Source organism: Triticum urartu, chromosome 5A, assembly GCF_056163025.1.
Source record: "Triticum urartu cultivar PI428250 chromosome 5A, HENAU_Tu73, whole genome shotgun sequence".
Classification (NCBI taxonomy): domain Eukaryota; kingdom Viridiplantae; phylum Streptophyta; class Magnoliopsida; order Poales; family Poaceae; genus Triticum; species Triticum urartu.
In genome coordinates this window covers 175,346,213-175,360,946 of record NC_141877.1, presented here as the reverse complement: position 1 = coordinate 175,360,946, position 14,734 = coordinate 175,346,213, and the positions used below count along the sequence as shown (strand labels likewise).

The 14,734-nt window shown below is 45.2% G+C and overlaps 1 protein-coding gene across 1 annotated transcript; it reads left to right on the top strand.

Annotated features, from left to right (window-relative positions):
• Positions 1 to 7,871: 7,871 nt before the first annotated feature.
• Positions 7,872 to 8,570, top strand: LOC147970717 (uncharacterized). The gene is made up of 2 exons (XM_087523584.1): positions 7,872 to 8,102; positions 8,151 to 8,570. The coding sequence occupies exons 1-2, from the start codon at positions 7,872 to 7,874 to the stop codon at positions 8,568 to 8,570; spliced, it is 651 nt and encodes a 216-aa protein (XP_087379710.1).
• Positions 8,571 to 14,734: the final 6,164 nt, after the last annotated feature.

Sequence of the window (14,734 nt, the reverse complement as noted above, 5' to 3'; positions counted from 1 at the left end):
CTGCAGAACCCAAGGGAAAAAGGCTGAGGTCGAAAATGGTAAAACCAAGGTTGGACCTTGCTGGAGGAGTTTTATTCAAGGCGAACTGTCAAGGGGTTCCCATTATAACCCAACCGCGTAAGGAACGCAAAATCAAGGAACATAACACCGGTATGATGGAAACTAGGGCGGCAAGAGTGGAACAAAACACCAGGCATAAGGCCGAGCCTTCCACCCTTTACCAAGTATATAGATGCATTAAATAATTAAATAAGAGATATTGTGATATCCCAACATATCCATGTTCCAACATCGAACCAGCTTCAACTTCACCTGCAACTAGCAACGCTATAAGAGGGGCTTAGCAAAGCGGTAACATAGATAAAACAATGGTTTGCTAGGAAAAGGTGGGTTAGGAGTTTGCCATGGAAATATGGGAGGCATGATAAAGCAAGTGGTAGGTATTGCGGCCTAGCAATAGAGCGAGGAACTAGCAAGCAAAGATAGAAGTGATTTCGAGGGTATGGTCAACTTGCCTACAAAGCTCTTAGAGTTGACGAAAGCTTGATCCTCGTAAGCATACTCAACGGGTTACTCGATCACGTAATCGTCTCCCGGCTCTACCTAAAGCAAGAACACAAGCAAAGGAAACAACAATCAATCACGGTGCAATGCACAATCAACATGATGCAAAACATGACATGATATGCAAGATGTCATATGCAATGCATATGCATGCTTCGGAAAGGAAAGATTGAACCAGGCATCAACTTGGCAAACCAAGTGCGCCGCTGGAAAGATAAGACGATTTCGGTCGAAATCGATACAAAGATCACCGGAATCGGATGCACGGTTTGCAAATGGCAAGCAAAACGAGAATGGCACAATTCTGCGATTAACAGCACGATGCCATCTAGAATGCAACAAGAAACTAAACTACCGCACTCCAACATCGAAACAAAGCATATGGCAGTGATCTACTCAATATGCCTGACAAAAGCTGAACACTGAGCTACGGCTAAATCACACAAGAGCAGGTTCAAAGAAGAATGGCAAAAGTGCAAAAGATATCAGCTTCACAGACTTGGTGAAAATAACAACATGCCAGGAATTAACATCAGGAAGCAATGTTTAGAGCAAGCTAACAACATGCTACAGGAACAGATCATAGCAAACAAAGGCATGTCATGAATCTACTCAAGGCCTAGAACAAAAGTCCCTTACTGACCATGAGCCAAAAAGGATCAAAAGATATGATCGCACCCATGTAAACATAGCAAGATTGGTTAACAGATTCAGACTTAGCAGAAAACTGAGCATGGCAAAAACAGAATTATGAAGGCATGTTTGCGAGCTCGATTCACTCAACACAAGGAATTGCATGACAAGATAAGCATAGCATCAGCAAGAAGACATGTTCATGAAGCTAACCATGGCAAGAACAAGTTTATAGCATGCATGGATCAACTACAAAAACCTTGGCCAAATTGATTAACATGTAGACAATCTGCCAGGAACATTTTATAGCAAAAGTAGAGCAAGATTAAGTCATGCTAGGGCACTCCATAATTGCAAATAGGGGCATGAATGGATAGAGCATAACCATATGTCAACATCATCCTTACTGAACATACTGAAAAGAAGCATGGATCTCACTTTAGCAACATGAATACATGGCATAAAAATAACAGCATACAAAGACTGAAAAATCATGAGATCCTGAAATCAGCAATATCACGAAGGCTACTCTGCATGCTTGTGCTATTCACCACATTGATCACAAAAATACATGGCATAGACCCCTGTAAAGATGGCATGGCATATCCCAAAACACATGTAGAGCTCATGCCCATATGCAGCACAAAATAATCATGGGAAAACTGACAAATGCTCATAATCTAATAAGAATCAGCACCTAACATTTTATAGCACTCTTGCATCGACTATTTGGGCATCAAGATGGACTCAAACAAGCATGTCACAATGGAACAAAATGAAGAGCGCATCATGATGAACATTTTGATATCTCATATGCATGAAACAGAGCTACGGTCGTGGATATATGGCACGATGAACAAGCACCCCCAATGCCGAGCACTTAGCCATATTTCCAGAAAAAAATTGAGCGGGCGTGATATATCTAAACAACGCATCGAGCACGACATAGCGGGTAGGCCGGGGCTCACCTTGCAGGCCGAGGCCCAGGACGGAGGAAGCAGGCCGAGGTGGCCCGTTGGAATGCGGGGTTGGGCCGGCGGGAGACCATGGCCCACGCGGGGGGTGCTCGTCCTCCTCCCGTGCTCCTCATGGGCAGGAGGCCATGGCGGCGGCGCAAAAGACAAGGAACGCCGGCGGCAGCAGGGTGGCCTCTCCGGTGACGACGGCGAGCGCGGAGGCCGGGAATGGATGCGGAGGAGGACCCAGAGGACGGATCCAGTCGGAGGAGAGAGGACCGGGACTCCGGCGATGGGCTCCGGCGGTTGGTGGCGCTGCGAGGAATTGAGGGAGTGAGACAGGGAGAAAGAGAGAAGAGAGGAAGAAGCAGGGAATGGGGGAGCCTGGCCTGGTCGGCGGCAGGGGAAGGCGGCGGCACCGCGTGCTCCGGCGAGGCACGGTCGCCGGAGACGGGCGGCAAGGACGCGCTGGCGGCGGGGGCGCGGATCGAGGGGCTCCTCCCTTTGATCGGCTGCGGGAGCGGGGCTCCTAGATCGGGCACGGCGAACGGGCGCGGTCGGGCTCGCGCGGGCCCGCGATGGGCTCGGCGGGCCGCGACCGCGGGGACGACGGTGGTGGACAGGTGGCGGCTCCGGATTGGGCAGGGGCGGTGGCGGACATGTCCGGTCGCCGGGCGGACATGTCCGGCGGAGCGAGGAAGAGGAAAGCTAGGGTTTATCTGCGCGAGGATTTCGGAGGGGAGCACCTTTTATAGCTAGGAGGAGGTAGGAGTGTCCAAATGGAGAGCGATTTTCGGCCACGCGATCGTGATCGAACGGCCGTGAGGATGGAGGGGTTTTGGATGGGTTATTGGACCACTTTGGAGGTGTGTTGGGCTGCAACACACATGAGGCCTTTATGGTTCCCCAGTTAACCGTTGGAGTATCAAACGGACTTCAAATGGCACGAAACTTGACAGGCGGTCTACCGGTGGTGTACCAAGGCCGCTTGGCAAATATCGGTCCATTCTGAGAGAGTTTAACACCCGCACACGTAAAGAGGCAAAAGGGGGCGCCGGAGGACGTAGGAGTGTCGGATTGTAAAACGAACAATGGGGAAAATGCTCAGATGCATGAGACGAACACGTATGTCAATGCAATGTACATGATGACATGATATGAAATGCATGGCATGAAAAAAAAATGCAAAACGAAGAGAAAACCCAACCACGAGGGAAAATCATATCGCATCTCCGGAAAAGGCAAGAGTCGGAGTTACGAATATGGAAAGTTGTATCCGGGGCGTTATAAGGAAGATCAGATATTGAAGAAGCACGCCGGCCATTGGACGGACATCCAACAGTCACTACTGCTAGAATCATGTGTTGACTGACAAAGCCTTGCATAAACAAGTCAGCCTCGAAATCTATGGCGTGTACAACCCATTTGCTCTTATTTTTATAATTTACTACCCATTTGCTAATTCATATGGAATTTATTGCAGCCCATTTTCCATTTTTAGAATTGCTGCCCATTTTCTGGTCAGTGCTAGGGTTAAAAAATTGAACCAAAAAATGTGTGAAATTTAAAAAATTCGCATATTTTTGCTGGGGAACCAAATATTCTTAATCCAAAAATTAGTAGCCATACTAAAACAAATTTAAAAATAAAGTAGTACTATGTCATGTTAAAATCCAATGTAAAATATCAGTGAAGAACGAAACAAAAAATGAAACTAATTGCCCATTTGCTACAATTTTTTTTGGAATTTGTAACCCCTTTCATATTACTTTTAAGATATACTACCCATACTCTTTGGCCGGGCCGGAATGCATCCCTCCTCGTCTTGATAGATTTGTAGCCCAATAAGTCGGAGAAAACAGATAGGCCTAGCTTGGGTATTCTTCAAAAAGAAATAATGGGCTACCTATTTTCCCAAAGAAAAAACTGCTTGGCTGGTCATGTTGTTAGACGGGCCACAGAGACTGCACAACCCAGTTTATAGCCTGCTCCTCCAAACAAATCCTAAAAAAGTTGTGCAATTCTATCATTAATTGACTATATGTTGACAATGATGTGCATACCAGATATCAGCAGGGTGGATTAGAGTAAAAAACGACGGGTGCATCTGAGTAGTAAAAGAGGCTCTTGCTTGTGTTCGGGAGTGGATTTGGTGGGTTTGTATTGTCATACTCACAACTACAGTCCTCTCCCGATTCAGTATGTTGACAGGGCCAGATGGCGGCGCCACGGCGAGCGCACCGAGGCGGAGGATATAGTGGTGTCGCGAATGTGTTGGGCTAGGTTGGGCATTCTTATCAAAAAATAATAATGGACCGAAACTATTTACGACGTTGACTATGATTTGCATGGGTCCGCTGGTTGCAGGAAGAAAATGGTGGGAGAAAAAAGACTGGCCGCTATCTTTGCCTAAGAATAATACTGACTTAATGTAATGACACTCTCATAGGAAATAATATCCTCCTATTAAAATTTGACTTTTCAAATCGTGAATTTAAACAACTGGTGCATGAACATTTAACTTTATTTATTTACTTATTTATGTTTAGGGGACCATGAGCATGTAGCTGGGCCGGATTCATGTCAGATCCTCCCTTCCAGTTAATTACGGGCTCCTGTATTGGGCCTTCATCAGTGGGCTGCATGTTATCGACAAGTGGAAAATGTGTTCGATACCCAAAATAGTATGCGCTACGTACAATACAAGGCACTAAAGGATCGGACCGTGCAAGGACTTCCAAAACATTGTGTTTGTTGTTCTAACAACACATTTATTCAACCAATAGATGAAATATACTAATGATTGTACATTGAAAACAATAGCAGCAGCAACTAGGCCTGGGGGTGCAACAGAAGTAGTAAGCTGGCCAGAAGAGTAAAGCTGCAGCTCTCTCTTCCTAACCAAACATCAGCCATCATTTCAAAAGGGTTACCAAAAAAGAACAAGTGTATGCATCAAACTAAATAAAGATCCTAGTACACCAAGTGTACGCATCTAACTAACTGGCTCATTTAGACGTTACTATTTATTAAGCTGTGGAGATTGGCTGACGGCTTAAACCAGATGGGTGCCTAATGGGGGAAACTCCAGCCAGTAGGTCAAACTATGATACTTGCGACCCTCTCTCCTACTTTGGGCTGCAAAGTGTGGCGGCACATCAGGGTATGGTGCATGGAGAGACGTATGGTACATTGTGTAGACACAGTTTTTCCTGATGAACGAAACTGCGCTGCCATCCATCATGATCCTTGTCGTTGGTTATCTCCTAGTTAGTCGGATAATTCAGTCTGAGAAACAGAGAGCGTGTACCAAGGCTACTTACCAGCCTCTAGTAAAAAATTCCTGAAGGCCCAGAGAAGCTGGGATCCTGGTCAAAGACCTTGAAGTGACTGTGATTGTATTTCGCGAAACAACATGTCAGGTATGTGCAAATGAGCATCAATCGTTCTCCATCCTCTGATTGAGCCAGGAACCACCTGCAACTACCATGACACTTTTCTTAGAAATGTTATAGTATTAGGAAGGGTAGGGACACCAGGCATCCTACAACATCATATCAAGTTGGAGTCAAATAAAAAAGGGCTCGTACTGTAGTCAATCTTAAGAATAGCATATTATGAGCATGAATATCTTTTCAGTAAATGTTGACAGTAATATAAGAAAGCCATCATGATATCATAGGAAAGTAACATACTGCTGTAACAGCTGTTTGTAGCGATGACTAGAGTAGGCCAGCAATACGTCCAGCCATAGAAGGAGTCCACAGTGTAAATGAAGCCCTTGTGTTCAATGGCATCAGAGAACCATGGAGGATGTATGATCCTGCGATGGACGTGCAGATTTATCCACTTACCGTAGTGACCTATCAGACAGGAGATACCACGGTTGAAGAACGCAATTAGCCTGAAGTCTTTATAATTCGCAGATCTTGTGGGCACTTGGCAGATTACAACCTTGAGTAAATCAAACTTGGTATCATGTTGGATACTGTAAGATTCCGAGTATTCTAGGCTGCGGTGCCAAAGTAGTGCACTGTTAATTGAAGGAAGGGGGATCAATCACTGGGTGTAGACCTCCATGAGCATCGATCTACCGCGACCATCGACGAGAACCATCCAAGACGTGTTCATGCCGAGCCAGTACACATTGTTAATGTAGTTGAGGGTGACAGGGATTGGTTCGAAGTCAAGGGGGTTGATGCTCGCCACCCTACAGTCGTTATGCTGCATGACACACCATTGTGAAGATCAGGCGACATAAGAAAGCAAGGAGCTGGCTTAAAAAGCTCCGGACTGAGGGCTTTGAGTAAAGGTACAACCCCGACGAGCACGCGATGAGAGACATGGTACTGAGATTGTCCACATGCGAAACAATGTGCTTGATTACCTCTGTGGTGAGCAAATTCCAGCCACTCTTTTGACGGACGTTGCTTGGTTCTGCCATTGTTAGTGCTTGGGTTTCGGAAGAGGGGCAGGCGCCTTAGCGGGAATGGAAGATTGGACGATTATGTGCGGATGAAGATGGAGAAGCGAATATGTGCTGCGGGAAGTGGACAGGTGATGATGACAACAGCATGCCGCTTGATCTACGAGACACATCCCAACAATGTAGGGTCATATCGATGCCAGACAACTTGCTTGAGTGATCATAGTACAAGTACTCCCTACAGTACCTACTACCATGCCCTAGTTTGCATATAGAATAGTGGAGTAGGACTCTACTCTACTACTAGCACCGAAGGAGTAGTATATTCTAATCTAAAATAGTTACAAACTTCAATGCCCGAGCGTGGAACGAGTACAAACCGCCATCGGTGCTAACTCCAATCCCCAGCGAACGTTTGTCGGGAGACATGGCAGTTGCAAACGCCCGCGATGAAGTTACAATACGTGTGTAAGGGTGGCGGTTTTGTCAAATACTATGGCTTAAAAACATGCCACTGTCGGATGGAAATCTGACGGTTACATGGGATTCGCCAAGATTGAGCTCGTGGCGAACAATCGCCAGATATCATTACTAAAAAAAGATGAAAAAACCCGGGGCTATAACTTACACTGGCTGACCACTAACAATGATACTAACATAGTTGTAAAATGGCCAAAGACCATGTCTATGTGGTGTTTGGAATTATATGCAAACTAGCTAGATGCCCGTGCATTGCACGAAACATCAAGATGCATTTTTTTACAAAACACCTATTGTGATTGACCCATGCAGGAGTATTCCCATGTGTAAAAACTAATGATATCTCGCGAATTTTATCAGAGAAATGGTATCTTGAGAATTTCATCGAAAAAATGATATCTTGAGAAAGATGAGAGATAAGGTGAGGAGGAGTGGGGTGTGGTAGTGACTGGTGGTCAGACTGGGCAGAGGCATGGGCATGGACGGTGCTGGCTGCGGCCACCATGCCAGATTGTTCCAGAGACTTCCTTTTTTAATTGCTCAACAATGAGGTTGTGGGAGATAAGGATGAACGAGGCAAGGCCTTATTTATAAATGTGAAGAGAGGTGCGTGTATCTTTTATAAAATTGTCACAGTTTTCTTTCTATTCATCAGATATAGATTGGATGGTCTATATTACAAGATGGCAGGCAAACCATTATCACCAACTCGGGTTTTTATAAGAGTGGAGACTAGGGAGTACTAGGGAGTACTAGTAAGGACACCATCTACTGATTCCTGTGCTACTCCTGCGCTCCATTCAGTGGGCCCAATGTCCCCTACAACCACTCCCTCCTACGCTCCATTCGGTGGGAGCAACGTCCCCTACAACCACTCCTGTTTCATGGACATCCTGGTGGATGCCTGCAAGGTACCCTGCGTCTACAAGAGTTTTGGCTATGAGAGGTACGTCGACCAGCACTCACTGGTGGAGCATAGTTCCAGATGCGCGCACGCGCCCTACTACTGCTATGAGTGCACGCCACTGTTTCAGGGCTCACCGGCAAGCCTCATGCATCACCTCACGACACCGTCCGTCACTCACTACTAGCCCGCGGCGGTGAACATCAAGTACGAGACATGCTACACGTTCGCTGTGCCAGAGTCGCTGGAGGATCACCACTGCCTGCTAGTCGCGGAGGAGGAAGACATCGTCTTCCTCTTTGCCGTGGGCACTATCAAGGCCCGTGCAGGCCACTACCCCATCTCTGTAGTGTGCGTCAGGGGCAACGCCACTGACGCTGACACGCGGCCGGTGTACGGGTGCGTGCTAACTATTACTGCCCCTCGGAGTTACGAGGGCGCCCACACCGCCTCCATCACGCTGACTGGGACTGTGTTGAGCTACTCTGTTCTCGGCAATGTGGACATGGAAGACGCCTGGTATGATTTTCACCCCAAGATGCTGCACGAGGAATCCAAGGAGGTTCACCTGGTCATATGCATTACCAAGTCAAATGTTCATCATTAGTCTTCGCTCAATGCAATCCACTGTCTAAGCATGTGGAGACTTCTTATTTATATAGTATATAACCTTCCATGCATGATCTTGCTCTATTAGAGTACCACGCTTGAATAAAAGTGTATCCATTTATGGTTTAGTCTAGAATCTTCCATGTATGCTTTTGCTCCATTAGAGTTCCCGCTTGCCATTTATGAGATTAATTGAGAATTTTTACTACAGTAATGGTGAAAGACTTATGATGAACCCGTTCTTACATCTCCTCTGCCCCCTTCCAAGTCATCCTGATTTAATCCCTTCGTCTAGGTGTATAAGCATGGTTAATACTTAATAGTATAGCTAACTGTTGACTATAAGAAAGTGCCATGTCATCTATAACCAACTTATAGCCAACATGTATAAAAATTAGCTATAAGTATGTGCTACTTTATTAATACACGTCCCACTTTCCACTCTCACATAATGCCTAGGAGCATGTGCTGCAGCTGGCTCTTGCATGAGAGCCCCTTACATTCTCTCTCATATCCTCTCTCCTCCAACTAAGCATTAGAAATATTACTTTACTTCTTACAGCCTGCTGACTGTACCTTATTGTACTCGCTCTAAGTCACCTAAGGAAAACCAAATAATCCCAAAACACTTAGGCCCGGTGCATTAACTCCCACCTCGTTTCTTGTTTCTTGACATATCAACCAATAAGAGATGTGGGGCGTGCATGTTTTCAATGACTCAAGACTACCAAACACGACATGCAATGGTTAGTTCATTGCATGCAATGCTATTAATTATCAAATAAACGTTAAGTTCTCTTGTTTTCCCCTCATTCTTGGTCACTGTGCACAACTTAAGATGACTTGTTCACCTAGACGGAGGGAGTAGATTCATGGTGGTCTAGAAAAAAATAAACAAAATCGATAATCAAAAACTAATTCTTAAAGATCATTTCTTGCAAAGCATAATAAGTGTTATTTCTTCACAAGTTTTGGATGCAGGTTGAACAGTTTAACGCTTTTGTTTGCAAAAGATACTTTTTTATATATTTCACCCGGATGTTTGAGAGCTCTAGAGAACAAATATCCAAAGAAACCTATTGATACTCGTTACACATGAGATGACCCCACATACTTTGTCAAAATAAACAACTCCCCGATCAATGCATTTCACTGTTCCGGTGCACCACAGGGGCACCTTAATATATATAGTACGACCATAAATTTAGCTAACATTATATATAGTACGATATATGCTCATGCATGTCAACAAAAAATATGTCATTGGAACCTATGTTCAAATACGAAACCAACGATATAGTTTTTGTTGACATGCACTAACATTTTGTCAGTTAAACCTTTAGTCAAATTTAATGGGGGACTAATAAACCATGACTGAGGTAGTACTAGTGTAGAGGGCGGCGCTGCACTGGAGTCTCACACAGCTCATGGCGTGGCACTAAAGCCATCATATCACAAAATCCCACCACTCCTAGTAATAAGTGGTCTGGTAAAATAAACGAACAAGCAACCATCACATCCCTCTTTCTTTTTTGCATTTCATCTCTCTGCATTTTACATTGTCTTGTTCACCTCGCACACTCGATCCCTAGCTACTACTCCTAGTATCCCTAGCTACTACTCGTAGGGCCAGTTCTTTTGGCGGCTTAAAAAATAAGCCATCTCTTCCCCAGCTTTTCCCATAAGACTAGTCACAATGGAGAGTAACATAAGGCACCTCACTCATTCATTTGCGCTTCTAAACTACTACCTCCGTCCTGATTTATTAGTCACCATTGTATTTTGTGCCAAATTGTGACCAAAGATTTAACAGATAAAATGTTAGTGCATGTCAACAAAAGTTATATAATTTTTGGTGACATGCATAAACATTTCATTAGTTAAATTTATGGTCAAAATTTGACACAAATTACAATGGGGACAAATGTACTAGGACGGAGGTAGTAGTTATGGCATTACTAATCTAGAAGCCTAAAAGTACTGGCCCTGGTACTCCTAGTAGTAGTACTCAAGTTGGAATTCCAATTCCATGGCACAACTTGTTAGACAAAAAATTTGATACAGGGTGTACGAAGCGGTTTGGGAATTTGCATGCCTTCCCGACCAATGAGATACTCCGTACAAAGTATGATAAAGAAATAACCATAGAGAAGGAAGCTAAAGTAAACAATCAAACGAGCATTTTTGCATTTCTTTTGCATTGAATTGTTTCACAAGCTTGACTAGTGCTGTTTGTCTACTTTTACAAAAACCATATCGTAATGTTAAAATGTGTATTTGCATGCACATAAGTAATAGTAGTAGCACAGTCTGCAAGCATATATAGAGAGAGACGTGTAGTGCGATATGTAGTTAAGTTTGTGCTACATGCACGTACTTACAAAATGCATACGGATACACAAGGTTTCCAAACTTTTCCTTTTACATACTTAATTAAGGACGCTAATAATTCATGAATGTTCGGGATTTATCATTTGCGTCCCAAAACTAATGAGATCTCCTTACAAAACTAAATTATTCCAAATAAAGCCACGACGCTCGCAGGAGTGCTTGCGGCGCGCCATGAGTGCCCTGGTGCGTGGTTGTTTCCCAGCGTGCCGACACAACGCCTCTTCCTCAGCCTCACAACTCGCGAGGTGCTGATTGGCAGCTTGCCGGCGGGCGAGCGCGATCTCACCGGTGTGGTGATCCAGCGCCAACAGGTACTCCCCTCGCTGGAAGCATGCACCAGGTCCACGTACCGCCAAGCGTAGATAAGGCGCTTGGGCCCGACTGCACTCAGGGCTTTGGCACGGGCATCCTCTGCCACCTTCATGGCCCTCGCACGAGCCTTATGCCAAAGAGCCAATTGCTTGACTCTCTCGGACGCGACATAGGCTTGCCAGTCAGCATGCTTCGCGACGCACTTCTCTTCCTCGGCCTTCTTCTCCGCCTCTATTTTGGCGCACTCTGCCGGAGGCAAAGCCTCACACGAGGCAACCTCCATTTCTTTCCAAAGCTCCGCAAGGCTAGGGGGCTTGGCGGGCAGCGCGACGTTCTCCTCGTAGTGAGGAGCCGACGCGTCCTCTGACGCGCGTGCTATCGAGACTGGGAATGACGACGCGTCCACCTGGATGCATCGCGACGAGGAGTGGAACACCGATGCGTCCTCCTTGACTAGTGGCGGCGAGGAACGGAACGACGACGCGTGACTGTCCGAGCGGTGCAGCAAGGGGCACCTAGGGCTTGGGAGGGGCGATGCCATGGTGGTCGACATGAGAGGGAGAGGGAGGAGATAGAAATGAACGTGATCATTCTTCCGAATGCCGTGGGAGGCACAATATTTATAGCGAGCAATGGCAGACCTACATAAGATATGCTGCGTGATTAACGTAACAACTACGTGGGCATATTTGTTGGAGTAAATTATGGGGGAGGGAAGGGGTGGAAATATTGCTGGTCACAACAGATTGGACGAGCACGGGGGGAGGAGAGTCATGCATGCAAATGTTTTCCACACAGGGTGGAGTGGTGGGACTGCCGAAGGGAGAAGGAGAGTCAAGTAGGCAGATTGTTTTCACACATGGAGAGGAAAAGATTTGGAGATGAACAGGCTTCCTACAGGTATTGGGAACGGTGCATAATAAGTCATCGTGCATGCCGGGATAGGTATAGTCTCAAATCATTAAAAACATACACGCCCCACACATGTTCAGATTTCAAGTTGCACTAAATTATTGCATGCGATGATTAAGGCTCGCCATAGTGGTGGTATCTTAGCTGTTATCATGCACATGGGAATGCTGATGTGGCAAAGAATTAAAGAAGATAGGGGGGGTTAGAGTAACATAGGTACATAACATATCATGTTAAATACTATGCTACTTTGTGTCATGCATGGCACTATAAAGGTAGTCCCGTATCATACACTAGTATCATGCACATGATAGTAGTATATGATACTTTCCACTATGAGTAGCCTAAAGGGAATATTAACTAATCTCTACTCTTAAAAAAAGCAGAGTTGGTGATGATGGTGTGCCTGCCATCCTGCAATATAGGTCGTCCGATCTATATCTAACGGATAGGAAGGTAACTATGACAATTTACCCGCACTCCTCTCCACATTTGCAGATAAGGCCTTCCCTCGTTCATCCATTTATCCCACAAGATAAACTACTCATACAAATGCATCTTGATGTTCCATGCAATGCACGGGCATCTTGCTAGTGCATGTAAAAATCTTTGTCATTTACTAGTGTTCATGCATGCATGCAATGCGATAATGCATTGGTAAACACATTTTTTTGTGAAGAACGAGAGCATTAATTAAGTATGTTTGCGTACTACAAAAACTATTCCACCACCTCTATCTTGGTAAGGGTAGGTGAAAATTTTGAATCGAGCCCTTTAAGCTAGAAGGGAGGTAGTAGTACATTAATAGCTAACCTTGTTTTGATGACTACATAGGACATGGCACTCACCTGGACGGAGGAACTAGTGTGCATTGTGCATATAAGTTTTGTGTGAAGTCAATGTACCTCTACTTTGACCAAACTTATAGAAAAATATATCAACATTCACAATGTCAAATCAATATTTTTATACTCATTATGAAATGTAGTTTCATAAAATATATATTTGGTATTGTAGATGTTAATATTTTGAGTATAAATTTTGTCAAAAACTTTGCAAACTTTGACTTGACAAGAAATCTTATGCGGAGTAAAAAGGACCAGAGGGAGTATCATTCATGCAGAGTAGGCAAAAAAATTGCTCATTTATAGTCGTCCGAAGTCTCAAAGGGCGCGACCGCGCGAGGGAGGCGAAGGTCATGGGAGGTGCGGCGGTTGACGGAATGAAGTGAAGTTACATGCACGCGCCGGCATGGCATGCGAGCACGCAGAAGCTATACCATCAGGCCTATGATATAGGTCTAGAAGACATGACATCTAGTGGGCTCCGCATAGGACTCGAGAACTCTTTGGGGGCATGTAACCATTTATCCACCGGGCAAGCCACCACCCCACGCTGTTCGCACGCCCTACTCATCGTCGTCTTCTACCTTACAACAGTTCGCTCCCAGTCATCCCGTCCTTTCACATTACAACAGTTCAACTTCTCCTAACCCGCCTCCAAAATCCATGGCCTCCCAAATCTCCATGTTCGCTGTTGAGTACCAGGTTAGAACCATCACCGGCGACGAGTTCATCGTCATCGACACCCGTAGATCCGTGATGGTGGAAGCATGCCTTGCAAGCTTCCTATGCTTGTTCAAAAGTTCAAAGGATGGGTGGGTCACTGGGCTAGATGAGTACACCACCGTCTTGGAAAGAGAGAAGCTTCTAAAGGAGGCAGAGAAGAAGAAGCCCGTCATGATCAAGGTTTGCATACATAATGTGCCAGGAATTTGAGTTCTTCCTCAAAGACAAAAGAGTGGAATTCATTATTGTAGACTTTACGAACGACAGGAGCGTCATGGGTCACATAGGCCTCGTTGTAGGCCAGCCCTTCGATATCCAGAAGGCAAGCCTAGTGTCCTCCTCTCAGCCTTCAATACTCACCCTGGCAGCAGCCATGATTGATCCTTCGTACGCTCAACTGAAGAAACCTCACCCGGAGTTTCATTGTGCATGGGAGCCGAAGACAATAGATGAAGATCACATCCTGTACGCAGCAACGGATGCCTACCTTGGTTTAAATATCTACAAGGATTGGATGAAGAAGCAGAGCCCAGTGTTCGGTTCAAGCAAAGAAGTGTCGGCGAAGAGGAAGACGGGGATGTGGACTCAGACTCCGAGTAAGGTGGCAGTGCCATTGCTCATGCTGGTTCTACTGCAGTGTCAAGAGGACTAGTTGCTTAGTTTTATTTCAGGGCTGTGTTGTGATGAGCCCCCAGTAGAACTATGTTTATATTCTTTCTTGTTATTTGAACTCTTTAGTATGTACACTAGTACTAGTATGTCTTACTACTATTCTTCTCGTAGTTGGTACTATTGCTCGTATATTCGCATTCCTACTGTACTTAATACATACTAGTAGTATAATTTGGGTCAGTCGATTTGTGAAAGAAGTTTGATAGAGCGAAGGAAGAAGACGGCAGAGAAGCTACCCCAATATCTATATTAGGGTGGTAGGGTGCCCATGATCTATCTTATGAGTGTTGGGTGTGGAATGCAGTTT